Raw genomic sequence first — 13,731 nt, forward strand, 5'->3', positions numbered from 1 at the left:
GACAGGGAGAGTTCGTTGAAAGTGCCCCAGCACTCTTTTGCTAATTAAAAAGTGCCAAAAATAAAGAAGTCAATAGCAGGGGAATTATCATATAAATTATGTAGCTACACTAATTTATACATCATTACAAGTTTTCATTTTATTTTTATTTTTTTATTTTTTTTATAAATACCGTAACATTAGGCACACATGTACCCCACCAAGGAAATCACATCTACATTTGGTAATGTTCACTTGAATTGTAATTTCTGTAAATTCAGTTCTGAGTCAGTTGATCATAGGCCTACTTTCTTTAAATGTCCCCTTTTGGTCTGACCTTTCAAAATTCCTTGCCTCAAAATCAACATTGGACTTTGATGTAACATTGTGTGACATCTGTTATTTCACTCACTGTAATCATAATATAGAATACATAGGAAATGCAATTATTTTATTGGCAAAATATTTTATTCATAAATGTACATGTTCTTTAGCAACCCCAATTAAATAATTTCCTTTGTGACTTTAATGACCTAATTATGACACTAATAACAATTAGGCTAACAACAAAAAAAGTGTCAAAACTGTTAAATTGTATTTTAAATAACTGGATCTACTGCCTCTGTACATTGAATTGTGTATTATTGTATTTATATTTACCTAAAATTTTTGTTCTCTTTTGTTCTCTTTTGCTGTCATCCATTGTTGCTGTATTTAAGTGTTCAAGAAACTTTTGTTTATATCTGTATTATCTGATTTGTTCATCAATCATTAAAAAAAGTAACATTACATGTTGTTGTCACAGTTATGTTCAGTTTGTTGTCATGGACTTTTATTCATTCACATCATTTCATCACATCATGTGTTCCTTTATTTGATTTTCCCGACAATCCGACAATGTTTCTATGGTTACTGTTATTAGTTCATTCTGTTAAGGTGCACGTCATTAACTATCTTGTTTGAGTTACTACTTAAGTTCTTCCCTCACAGTTCTTCAGTGTTCGGTCTACGTTACATTTAGTGCGTGTTGCCTTGCCTGTCTGATTATTATTTGTATTATCCTCATTAAACTTCATATTGGGATTTTATTCTCCATCTTCTTCTGCCTTACTGCAACCACCCGTCCCGTGACATGTAAACAAAACAAGCAAGCCAAACAATGCAACAATAAAAACAATATACATCGACTAATCAAAAAAAAAATAAAAAAAATATTAGTGGACAAATCAATTATCCAAACAAGTATTTCCTGCTGGAGTAATAAAAAATAGTGCATTCAATAATAGTGTATGAAATTGAGAAATCATCCGCAGTGACCACTAGAGGTCGTTGGGTTCTCTGTGGCTGTTCAAGTCTTGTATGATGTCTGATACTTAATTTTAAACCTAAAAATGTTCCCACTAAATCTAAAATGTGATGGTGTTCCAGTAAGTAGGCTACTGTAAAAGGTATAGCAACGATTCAGTTAGATCATGATCAGTTAAGTAGATCACAGTATATGATCCTTTAATGCAGTAGGATTAAAGAGCGGTGTAATTCTGCCTATAAAGGTTGTTGGTCTCAGTGAAGGTCAATCAATGCAACTGTATCTCCACAGAATGATTCCCAGGACAGCTTCTGCTTAACACACAGGCAAAGAGGCTACAATAGACAGTTTATATGCTGACTGGGAAATAGCCTACGTTTTTTTGGAACAGGTGTAAAATATTGGAATAATGCAATATGTCTTTAAGTATTATGAAATACAAATACAAAATGCACACTTCCCCTTAGAAACCAAAACAAAGGTCTCACGGTGAGTTCATTGTTTTCATGCCAAAGCTCTCCTTGGCAGAGTCTCCTTGGTAACAGGCTGTAAACTCAAATCTGCTTCAGGCAAAGACGCAATGAAGACAAAGGACTGACCCTTAAAACACAAGGACGTAAACATTGGAACTAATTTAACTTCATTTAACTCAAACATTTCAATCCAGAGAGGCACGGATGAGTGACACTGGTGAGTCTTGCTGGTTTTAATGTACGTAAGCAACAATAATAAAAAAAAAATTATGGTCTCTTATTTAATAAGTACTACTTTAACATAAAATAATTTGTCTTGGGAAGTTCTATGATGCATAACTTTATGCATTATAAATTGTTCTTTTAGGCTCACAAGAGCTTCTCTTTTTCTTATGCATAAACACATGATCATTCATTTATGTTTATTAGTAAATTATGGGGTGTTAATAAGTAAGCAAGAAAAAAAAAACTATTTGTAATGTATCAGGTTCAAAAATACTTAAAATAGTATTGTATTGCACTATTAAGACCGAACTGCATCATTTTAACTGCAGCACTTTTACATGTTGTGAATACTGAGGAAGGTATTCATTACAGCGAGTGCACCAGAACTGCAGCTAATTTCTGTGTTTGTGCATCTGCCAGAACACTAGAGCATGAATAAACATGAAAGCAGCAGCTTTGTGGAGCAGCTGTTGAAGGAAGAGCTTGAGGCTGTGGCTCTGGGGCTGGAGCAGGGGATCTACTCCTGGGAAGAAATTGACCTGCCTCATGATTCTCAAGGCTGCACTCCCCTTATCAGTGCCTGCAGGAGGGGTCTTACTAGGGTGAGACATTAGTGTGATATGATGAAAACTTGGCAGAAACTATAGCTGACTTCTGTGTAGTAAATCTATTGTAGTGTAATGGGGTGTATTGCATTGATTGTAATAAAATGGACATTATATTTCACTTAGTTGCTTTTCTACTACTTCCTGTTTTCTTTATTTAATAGCGGTATTAAAGATTACACAATTAGTTTTAAAGATACTAATACAGTCCAGCATCATGGGGGCACTGAATTGTTTGTATCGTTCCGTTTGTTTGTGTCTGTGCATTGGTTATGAGGATTTTGCAATGACTCTTTCTGCAGGTTACATCGTCACACCAAATATTCATTGATTGAGTGAATAATTCACTCAATCAATTCATTCTAAACGTTCATTCAGGAATGAAAAAAGACTGTATGATTTCACCCTCTACTCTATACCTTTATTTATTTGAGGGGACAGCCATGTAGCAGTGTTCAAAACAATTGGAAGTTATCGAGTGCGCTCTCGTAATGTACCTCAATAACGAGTGTACAACCAGGGGTCAGCAACCTATAAGGGATAATCACTGGAATGAGACAATAGCTAAATAGCTATGTAGGCCTATTTCATTTAGTTAAATTTTCAGTAATTATCCCTCTGCGTGCCATTAGGTTGCCGACCGCTGCGTTGAGTCAAGGTGAATGAATTCCCACATCTTGCCAGAAGAGCACTTTCACTGCACTCATGGTACGTTTACACGACAACAATGTACTAAAAATTGAAAAAAAATTATTTGCGGTTTTCCCGTACAGGCGCCATTTTCAGAGCGATCCCCATTCACGTGGATCCGTGAAAATCACAAAAAAATCTGTATTATGCATGCCAGGGCAGTAGTTGGTGATGTCACTTTGTAAAAAAACACTACACAGCTACTGAACACGTAATAAGCATGTGTATGACGTCACTTTTTTCACAAACTCGTGTTTTTGTAGTTTACACAGACGATATTGGTATCGTTTTCAATCGTTTGGCTTCCAAAAAGCTGTTGTCGTGTAAATGAACGGCCAAAACGAATAAAAAGTTTTACATTTTCAATCACTCGTTTTCATTCACTCATTTAGTGGGCTATATTAGTGGAGTAATGTAGGTAATGGTGCAATGGGGGCAATTTCGAATAGCCAAGTGTTTATGAGTGTGTCATTGAATCATTTACTCAACCAATTAGTTCAAAATTACTGGTCATTCACAGCGCAATGGCAACATATAATTTTGATCTTGCTTCGTTTTGAATGATTTTCACTAGTGGAACAAAAACATTAAAGTAACCGCTAATGCTGTGTCAAAAATGTAGTTTACTCAATATTAACTTATTGTTTATTTAATTGTTCTAATATCACACTTGCAATCGTGATGTTGGTCTTAATATCACCACCATCATATGTGCATTGCTCAAAACTATATACATACATTTTGAACACAGGTGATGCATTTCCTTCTGGAAAGAGGAGCTGATGCTACACTGTGTAACCATAGCAACCAGACAGCTCTTCATGTTAGTCAACCAGCACTCCAGGGGGAGCTGTTGATGGCTATGATAAGAGATATACCGCACCAGAGGCAGCTCTCACTAGCAGCCTGGTGGGGAGACCTCTACTGTCTACAGGACCTGATGGTGAGCAGCTCAGACTTTAACTTACACTTGCCATTTGACTGTTTGAAATGTGATATCAACCCTAGGTTCAGACAAAGCAGGCCAGACTCCACAGGGAGATCTCTGATGGATCAGTATTGGCCATCTGTCATGAGATATATTTACACTCACCTCAAGCAATGGCTGGAAGGAATTACAACAAACGAGTCTTATATTGTTTATGTGTTGGAGGCCCGGACAGACTTGATGGACTTAAATAAACAGAACAGAGATGGTCTGACCCCACTGATGCTGGCTGTAAGGGATGTGGATCTGTTTGAAGGACTGGAGATGCCGTGGGACCATCAACCCGTGGAAGTGGTGAAAGAACTTGTGTCTCTTCAGGTGTAAGGAATCCAATTTCAATTTTATAGTTTTATAATTTTACAGTTAATTTTACTTCTTGGATCTGTATATAAAAATCAAATACAAAGGTAAGGTATTTGATTTCGTAGGCCTCTCTCATGAAAAATCGCCAATGATCCACATGTTCTGATTTCCAGTGACACAAGGATCCTTGATGGGAGAGGTCACACTGCTCTGTGGTACGTCTCTCAGATCAAGAGCACCAAGAAGGAAGATCTCTTTAGAATAATGGAGTCTTCAATGCAAACAGGTAAAACGCTGCATGCTTTAACACTTTTCTTTTCATAAATTGTGGAAGAGATCTACATGGTGCATAATAGTCCTATCAATGTTTTACTGAAGTTCTTTCAAGCATGTGAATATAAGGGTCCCAGCAATACCAACTATAACTAATGTTCTCAAATCACTGTTTTATTCATGAGCATTTTGCTTATACAGTGTTATTTTTATTTATTTGTAGTGCAATTATTTAGAAACCTGTTTATGTTCTCAATGCGTTTACTCATTTTAGTGTTTGTATTGTATTTTGGAGATACAATATTCACGTGTCTGGACGTGTCTTATTGGTCAACGAGTCCTGCTGTACACTCCAGCTGCCCTCCTACACGTGGCTGTTGCACACCAGTTTCAGAAAAGATGAAGGTCAGGTGCTTTAACACGACTTACTCATTAATGCAGTGAATACTGGCAGTGTCTCCCACAGGAATCCATGTGAACTGTATGAATAAAAGCGGACAGATGTAATTACAGCATAAACTTCATAAAATAATAAATATGTCTCAGTGGGACTGTAAAGGCAAAACCAATTAAATGTAGTTTATTTGCTCTGAAATGTTTTAATTAAGCCCTTCATGGCGTTCCATTCGGCTGAGCCTTGGTCACAGGCATCACAGCTGGCTAATGATGGTGTTTGTTAGTTGATTGAACGGACCACCTCCAGATGGTCAGTAGTCAACAGGTGCATTAGTCATGTGTGATTCTGTGAGAGGTTATTGTATCGGACAGTCAACCTCACAGCTTTTATGCAGTTTTGTTGCTTGCTGCATACCAGCTGTGTCATTGAAAACCTTTCCTTAACTGAACTTTAAAGTCTCCATGAAATCAAAATGGACTATTCTAATTTGATAAAATATTGCTGTATTTATTATAAATAATTTATCCATGCACTTTTTTTTTTTATTATTCATGTGCCCAAACTAACTCTTTTCCTGCCAGCATTTTTTTTTAAGTTGCCAGTCACCACCAGCATTTTTGATCATTTTCACAAAACTTTCATGGCCTCCAGAATATTTTGTTGTATGAATATTTGAACATGCAATATATTCAAAATAATTAACAGAGCCTTCTGCTTTAAAAACAACTTCCCCTTTTGTAACGATATCTCTTCTCTTCCCTGATGATGTTTTTCGGCTTGAGGGCGGGACAACCTGTCACTCACATAAGATCACAGTAGCAAATGATACAACGATCCAATCAATTCCCGATAGACAAAACTGAGTCCAGTCCCATAAATTTTTTTCTTGTTAAAGAAGCTGTTTCACTCAGATATACATCAGAATAGGGAAGAAAAGACTATTGCAACTTTTGTTTAATGCCGACTTAAATTTTTTTGCAGAAAGAATCAGCTGAGATTATCATTGCACAAAAGAACAATGCAGACATCCACCAAGGTGAGTTGCTAGAATAGACTTAAGAAACATTAATTATGCTCATCCTAGAAGACAGAATGTCTGAGGTACTGTACACCTGCTGAATCATCCAGAAGGACAGTGATTCTCTGTGTTCACCGGGCTTTTGAACACCCCCCTTTGGCAGCATCCACCACCCTGAAACACACACGCACACACTCTGCAGCCTCAGACTCTCAGCCCATCCCTCAGAGAATCCATGACAATGGGAGGGGTGTGTCTGACTCTGCTTTTTGGGCTCCTCTGTTTCAAATGACTCAGACTACACAGAGTCATCAGCAGAGAACCTCTGACACTCGCAGATAAGGATTATGTAAGACTCAGAGGAACTGTAAAGCATTTGGTTTCAGTGAGACTTGGGCTACTTTAGAGAGGAAAGACTTTATGAAAGGTAATTTTTTGTATACAAACACACACACACAAAGTTTGGGGTCAGTAAAATGTTTTAAATGTTTTTGACAGAAGTGCTCACAAGGTTGCATTTATTTGATCCAAAATACAGTATACACCGTAATATTAGGAAAACGTATTACAATTTAAAACAGCTGTTTTCAATTTAATATATTTAAAATGTAATTTGTTCCTGTGATGTCAAAGCTACATTTTCTATAGCCATTATTCCAAACTATTCTTATTATATATATATATATATATATATATATATATATATATATATATATATATATATATATATATATATATATATATATATATGTATGTATGTGTATAATAGTTTTCTGATAACTACATGAAAAGTGATGTCTATGTGTATATGGTAAAAGGATTAATGCTTCTAGGGAAATTTTGACAAACATTTCATTTAATAATATTCATGTATGATGATATGTAGATCTTAAAATGTTGGTGGATTTAATTTGAATGAATTTGTATTGGTTTTATTGTTGCCTTTGGATAGTGGATCTACTTTTTTGTGAGTTTTTTTACTAGCTCTGCAGTATAACCATAGGGAATGTTTCACATTACCCTTTTCACCCAGAGTGTATTTGGATGTCTCTGCAGATAACAGGATTTGCTTTGAGGTCTGTATGGAGCCAAAGATGGACATCAGACAAGACAAAGATGAGGGGAAACGAAGCAGGTTAGCCATCTGACTGCATACACATTCATTCATCACTTCCGCAAACTAAATTAGCATTCAGATAAACAAGAGAGCCAATCATAAATCAACAAATCAGACTTAAACACCAACACCAGCAGCTGTGTATACATAAACTGCACAAACAAACTACCCTCACAAACAATCTGCCTGCATGAAACCCCATGTCTGTTCAGTGGCTCCCTGTCATTTCTACACAAAGACCGTACAGAGGAGTACGGTTACAGGATCAAGCCGTCGTCAACATAAGACTATGGTTCCAGGGTGTGCCATTATCCACACAGAGAGAGAGAGAGAGAGAGAGAGAGAGAGAGAGAGAGAGAGAGAGAGAGAGAGAGAGAGCTCTGCCCTTACTTTTCAGAATCATTCAGCACATTTCTAAAGAGGATATAGCTAATTTTTAAATGCTTTGAAAAATATGAACAAACTAATGTACATTTTTCACTCAGTCGGACTTCATCCTTACCCAGCCTATGGAACAGTAGGAAAGACTGGGGCAAAATAAGGCCCTTGCACCCTTCACTCAGTTTGACTTCCTCCTCAATACCCGTTCTCCCTGCTGCTCATGGCACTCAGCTCAGCAAATCTGCACCAATGCTGATGAACCCTCTTCTTGATGCAAGTGTGCTGCTGAAAGCACGGGCTAACATTCATAACAGTAAGTATAGACAGTTGTTGATTGCAAAAAAAATAATCTTGTATTAAAAAATTACAGAAGCAGATAAATACAGAAAGCCATATACATAATGCATAAATTCACTTCCTGGAATGCAGTTTGACAGATTACATTGGAAAAAACAAGTACAGAAAAACATTAAAACTGTACTTACATGCATCAGCTGAAAATTTAAGTTGGTCCATGAGTCAAGGCTAATAGCTTGTTTGCAGTCATGTGATTCTGATGACGAGCGAAATTCAGATGGAGGGCAGTAAGTGAAAAGCAGAATGGATAAGATGGATGAAAGTCCGTACTGTGCTGGTTAAGAAAGATATAAACAGAAAGTCACAACATATGTTGGACGTGATCCTTATGTTATGAAGAGGAGCAATTTTTCTACTGAATTGAAAGACTTGTCTGTCATCAAGGCGATTGGTATAAAGAATGTGAAGCTGCCGTCATGCCGTTTTGAATTCTGGGTCTGATCTGTTTATATAGCGTTGCCTTTCTGCTAGTGAGTTTAGGGCAGTATTTAGATTTTCTGTCGTGATTGTGAAAAATGTCGCCATTGTAGGTCATCCACGCTGAATCGAGAATTGCCAGTGGTACTCATGTCATTGCTCCGGGAGAAAACTGTACAATGTAATATGCTTTTTTCTGCCTTTAAAAACACTAAAGGAAGCAGATTGAGGAAGTGACGGGAAGACGCCGGATAGTGTTTTTGAAAGTTTTGTATTTTGTTTGGTTTAATAATTAACATTACATTTGCGAGTGTGACTGTCAACTCGGCTTGTGAATTAACTTGCACGCAGCCACTTCAGAACGGTTCACAAGCTTCTGTGGATTTGATTTTGGTTTTCATTTGTTGAAATGAACAGGATGTTCAAGAAGTATTTTTCAAACAAAATGTATGTTGCCTACCTTGTGGTTGGTGTGTGACCAAAAATGAGGACATGTACTTGCTTAGTTAATGGGGCTGAAGGTAACTATACTTTTAAGTTGTGTCTGTGTGCAAATTTTATTGCCATGAATGAAAAATACTGTTGAGAAGGTTGTCACATGAAGGTAAAGCATATAATAAAACTTCTTAATTAACTACAGGGCTTAGAGCTGTTGACACAGGGGATGACAATACCAGGCAAAAGGTGAGGGAAATCTTATAAAAATAAATAAAAATAATAAAAGTTAAGAAATATTGACTTTAATAGAATGTCATGTGATGTGATTACCAGACGCCACCTACTCTATGTTCAAGGACACCCAAACATCTCACTCCTCTGGACAATAGATACAAAGATGGTTATGTACGTTCAAGTCTCGAGCACCCACTGATCTTAAAACAAAGCAGCATCTTGCCCATCTCATCACAATCTGGACGAAGATTGGAAAGGATCTCCAGCCAGTCTTCCCGAAGATCCAGAGGCACCAGATCGGGCAGTGAAGAGAGCAACTCCTGCAGCAGTAGTAGCCAAGAGGAGGATGAGACTGTGCCTCAAGATGCGAACAAGACACATGTGGGATTAGAGAAGTCACTGAATTTGGAATTAGGGACCTATTTGGATTTTCAGGATTTAGTCAGTTCTGTAATTAGCAATACCACAAAAGATAAAAACAATATAATTTCAGACAACAATAAAGGCTATACAGCTATCAAATCATTGACTGTTAGGGAGCTCGAGGCTAATACGAGAGCTTCCAAGTCTTCTAAAACAATTGAAAACTCAAAGGATATTCACAGAAAGTGTCCAACTTTGGACTGCTGCTCTGTTTCTGAAGGACACAAAAGCATAGTCAGGGAAATACAACCTTTAGTTAAAGAATCCTGTTTTATCGCAGATGAGAAGCACTTTACCACTGTGGATATTACTGAAGTAGAAGAAACTACAGATGAAAAGAACAAACCAGCTAAGACAACTAAAAGAAATGACAGGAAAGGCAAATCATATATTCAGACAAACCAGTCATTCAATGTTCTGGCACACAGAAATCAAAGTACTGTTAAAAGTACAAGGAACAGGATACATTCACCAATTCAATCAAAGCTGCAACTTAGAGAAAGTAAACCCACAAGCCTAGTAACTGCAGGAGAGACTACTAACAAATATTTGCCAAGAGCACCTACAATAGCTCGCAAAAAAACAGCAGATGAAGGCCCAACAACAAGAAGGATCTCTGAACCTTTTCAGCACATTAGGTCAAGTGATGACAAGAAAGTAAACAATAACAGTCAAAAGCAAATTCACAGAGATCCAAGAAGTGCAAGAGCATCCAAAAAGCCTGCATCAGGAGTAGCACAGCGGGCAAGATCTGCTGTCGATTATGTCACTTACAATGACATGTTTCTGAAGATCAGTCAGGGAGATGAAGGTCCAGCAATCTATGAAATGTTTGCAACTCCAATTTATGAAAATCTCAGAGTAGACTGTTCTGCGGAGAAAGCAAGACAGGTTCATACAGCGCTTCAAGTTAAAAGACAGATAAATGGAAAACCGAGGGGCCAAAAAACAGTGGAGGTTAATCGAAGGAAACAAGCACAATCTGAGAGATCCACTCGAGCTAAGTGCAGGCATCTCAAGCGGAGGGATAATGTTACCAAAGGGATGAAGAAACACCCTCCTCCTCCAGAGAATAAATGCCATGTCATTATAACTTCTACTTGTGGAACTGTCCAGAAGAAATCTGAAATGCCCATCATTACTGGTGACGGGAGGGAAATTTCAGGCGTAGAAAGACAATGCACCTCCATACTGTCAGTGATTGAAGAAGTACTTTCCAACACTGTGCCCAAAACAAATCTCATTAAGGACATACTACATCAAGAACAGACTCTAATGGATGCAGGTGTTAAAAGTGAACCTGAAATATCATGTGTGAACAGACTGCCCACGCAGCCACTGATCAATACATGGACAAGTGACGGAACGGTATCACCTGTGCACCAGAGGTTTTTAGATGAGGCCAGTGATGGACCTCTCATTGATGACCTGCTGCGGTCTTTGGTAGAGGAGTTGATCTCACTTGAGAAAAGAGATGTTGAAACACTCAAGACTGAAAATGGAGATGGCACAGAGTTTAAACATAACTTGCCTTCAAAATTTAAGACATTTCTAAATGAGGTAACATTCTCACATATTTCACTTGTACATAGTGTCAGGGTAGCCAGCAATGCTCCTGGAGAGCTACTTTCCTGCTGACTTCAGCTCTAACTCACTTCAATACACCTGCCTGCAATTTCCAGAAACCCTGAACACCTTGATTTGCTGGTATGGGTGCATTTTATTGGGGTTGAACTCTACAGGATGGTAGCTCTCCAAAAGCAGGGATGACTACCCCATTCCAAAAGTCAATATTCTATGGCTCATCAACTTGAGTTTCTTTCATCCATCAGGGTGTTTCCTCAGGTGAACTACACAACACTCTTGGATCTTGCTCACATGAAGCTATTACATGGGCAAAAGGAGAGGTTCTGGGTAAAGGAGCTTATGGGACAGTAGGTGTTTAAATGATAAACATTCCAAAGCACCATTTTTAGATTTAAAATAAAAATATTTTCAAAATGTTCTCCAAGCACAATCTGATATAAAGGTTTTATGTTTCTCATTTTGTTCTATATCTTAATTTATAGGTGTATTGTGGGCTAACCAGTCAAGGTCAGCTGATTGCAGTAAAACAAGTGGCACTGGATGCTTCAACTTCAGAGATGGCAGAAAAAGAGTATGATCGCCTGGAGAGAGAAGTGGAGCTTCTTAAGAACCTTCATCACACTAACATAATTGGTTTCTTGGGAACAGCTCTCTGTGAGAATACTGTAAGCATATTCATGGAGTATGTTCCAGGTGGCTCCATCTCAAATATCCTGAGCCGGTTTGGACCATTGCCAGAGAAGGTATTTGTTCTATACACTCAACAGATTCTGGAAGGTGTTGCCTATCTTCATGCCAACAGGGTCATCCATAGGGATTTGAAGGGGAACAACATCATGCTTATGCCCACCGGAGTGATCAAGTTAATCGACTTTGGTTGTGCTCGTCGTCTTAGCTGTCTTCAGACTTCAAATGGAAGTAAGAGTGACCTTTTGAAGTCTGTGCATGGTACTCCATACTGGATGGCACCAGAGGTGATAAGTGAGACAGGTCATGGACGGAAATCAGACATCTGGAGCATTGGCTGCACTGTGTTCGAAATGGCCACAGGAAAACCACCCCTTGCACACATGAACAAGATGGCAGCCCTTTTTTACATTGGAGCTAGAAAGGGCTTAATGCCTTCTCTGTCTGATGACTACTCTACACATGCAAAGCACTTTGTCCAGGCTTGCCTAACCAGGTACATTGCTCTTTTACTCAAAAAGTTAGAAATATTTGCTCTGGTTCTTTTTGTTAAGTTTTTAAATCCACTGTATATATTCAACCTATGTTTTCCACACATTTCTTGTGTGCTTTGTAACAGTGGGAAATTGTTTCTGTTTGCAGAGATCCAAGGCAAAGACCGTCAGCAGAGGAACTGTTAAGACATCCATTCATCTCTCATCACAGCCAAACCTGCAATAGACCAGTGAACTGAAAACTTATTCACCAAATCAAAAAGTAACTTTTTAAAACAATGATACAAAGCAAATTGACCATGTGACCCAACATTTGACATGGAGAAAATATAATTTACTAAAACACATTAAATAACTGTAAATAGTTATTTGACTAAAGTGGCAATAAGCTTTTAACACAAATGATCAAAGACTGAGGTTAAGGTAGTGGAAACCATGTAATTTATTAAATCTAAATAAAATTGGGAAGGGAGGAGGGGTGCCAGGATTTGCACTTGCCTTATCCAACTGCAATTCAGTGATCAAAAGTAAAATGATGGTTTGTACAATGCTGGCCTCGTTTACCAATAGCCTCACACCGAAAAAAAACTAAATCAAAAGATCAAAACCATTCATCTGTATTCAGAAATAATGTTGAGGGCCTGTGAAAGCCCAGATCTCTTTGGGTCAGCACTGTGATAATGAAATCAATCTCTTTTTACCCACCTGTTTCTTGTTATTTGTTATTGACTTACAGAGTTGCACAAATAGGCTACTATTTCAAGCCAAGAAATATATAAAAATGCACTTCACAGCGAAGGTTATGTAAACTTCATAGAACTACACTTTTTGAGGCACAACCTTTGGCATCCAGCTTAAGGTCATCTTGAAGGTCAAAAAAGGTACAAATTGCATGGCCTCTGACAACATGCCAGGTAATTGGCAGGGTGTAGATTGCCTGCTAGTTCACCCTCTTCTGGAACATGGAACACCAGTTCAAACATCAGTGGAAGGCTGTGCTAGAAATGCCAATGATAGATTCTAACACTGAGTCACAAAATCCCCCCCATATATTTATATATATATATACATTTTACAAGCAGCTCCAAACCTGAGAAGTTATGGTACAGCTTTTAACATACAAGAATGTATGTAAATTTCTCTCCACATTCTGTAAACAACTCGTCCCTTTCATTTTAAACATGCAGCTCATATAGAGGGTATCAGATGAGGGGAAGGAAACAAAAAAAAACATTCAAGGAACTATGGAACTTAAATCTTGATTCTGCATTCCTTCTAACTAAAAAAATAAGAGGAGCGTCAAGTCATTTTAGAGGCTGCTTTCAGTCTTATAAATTTT

At 37.8% G+C, this 13,731-nt stretch overlaps 1 protein-coding gene across 5 annotated transcripts; it reads left to right on the forward strand.

Moving 5' to 3' along the window:
- Nucleotides 1–1,829: 1,829 nt before the first annotated feature.
- map3k19 (mitogen-activated protein kinase kinase kinase 19) lies at nucleotides 1,830–12,965 on the forward strand. Of its 5 annotated transcripts, none has more exons than XM_082174872.1 (13): nucleotides 1,830–1,975; nucleotides 2,404–2,585; nucleotides 4,030–4,586; nucleotides 4,743–4,855; nucleotides 5,117–5,247; nucleotides 6,221–6,275; nucleotides 7,314–7,392; nucleotides 7,860–8,068; nucleotides 9,170–9,213; nucleotides 9,301–11,184; nucleotides 11,457–11,558; nucleotides 11,694–12,394; nucleotides 12,541–12,965. In XM_082174872.1, exons 2-13 carry the CDS (start codon nucleotides 2,415–2,417, stop codon nucleotides 12,629–12,631), a joined length of 4,137 nt encoding a protein of 1,378 aa, XP_082030998.1. In that variant the 5' UTR covers nucleotides 1,830–1,975; nucleotides 2,404–2,414; the 3' UTR covers nucleotides 12,632–12,965. The 5 variants fall into 5 exon arrangements, with proteins under 5 accessions (XP_082030998.1, XP_082031000.1, XP_082030996.1 ...); XM_082174874.1 differs by having other exon boundaries at nucleotides 4,030–4,221; nucleotides 4,432–4,586; nucleotides 11,694–12,965; XM_082174870.1 differs by having other exon boundaries at nucleotides 11,694–12,965.
- The last annotated feature ends 766 nt before the right edge of the window (nucleotides 12,966–13,731 follow it).

Source organism: Leuciscus leuciscus (assembly GCF_965113295.1).
Source record: "Leuciscus leuciscus genome assembly, chromosome: 7".
In the NCBI taxonomy this organism is placed as follows: domain Eukaryota; kingdom Metazoa; phylum Chordata; class Actinopteri; order Cypriniformes; family Leuciscidae; genus Leuciscus; species Leuciscus leuciscus.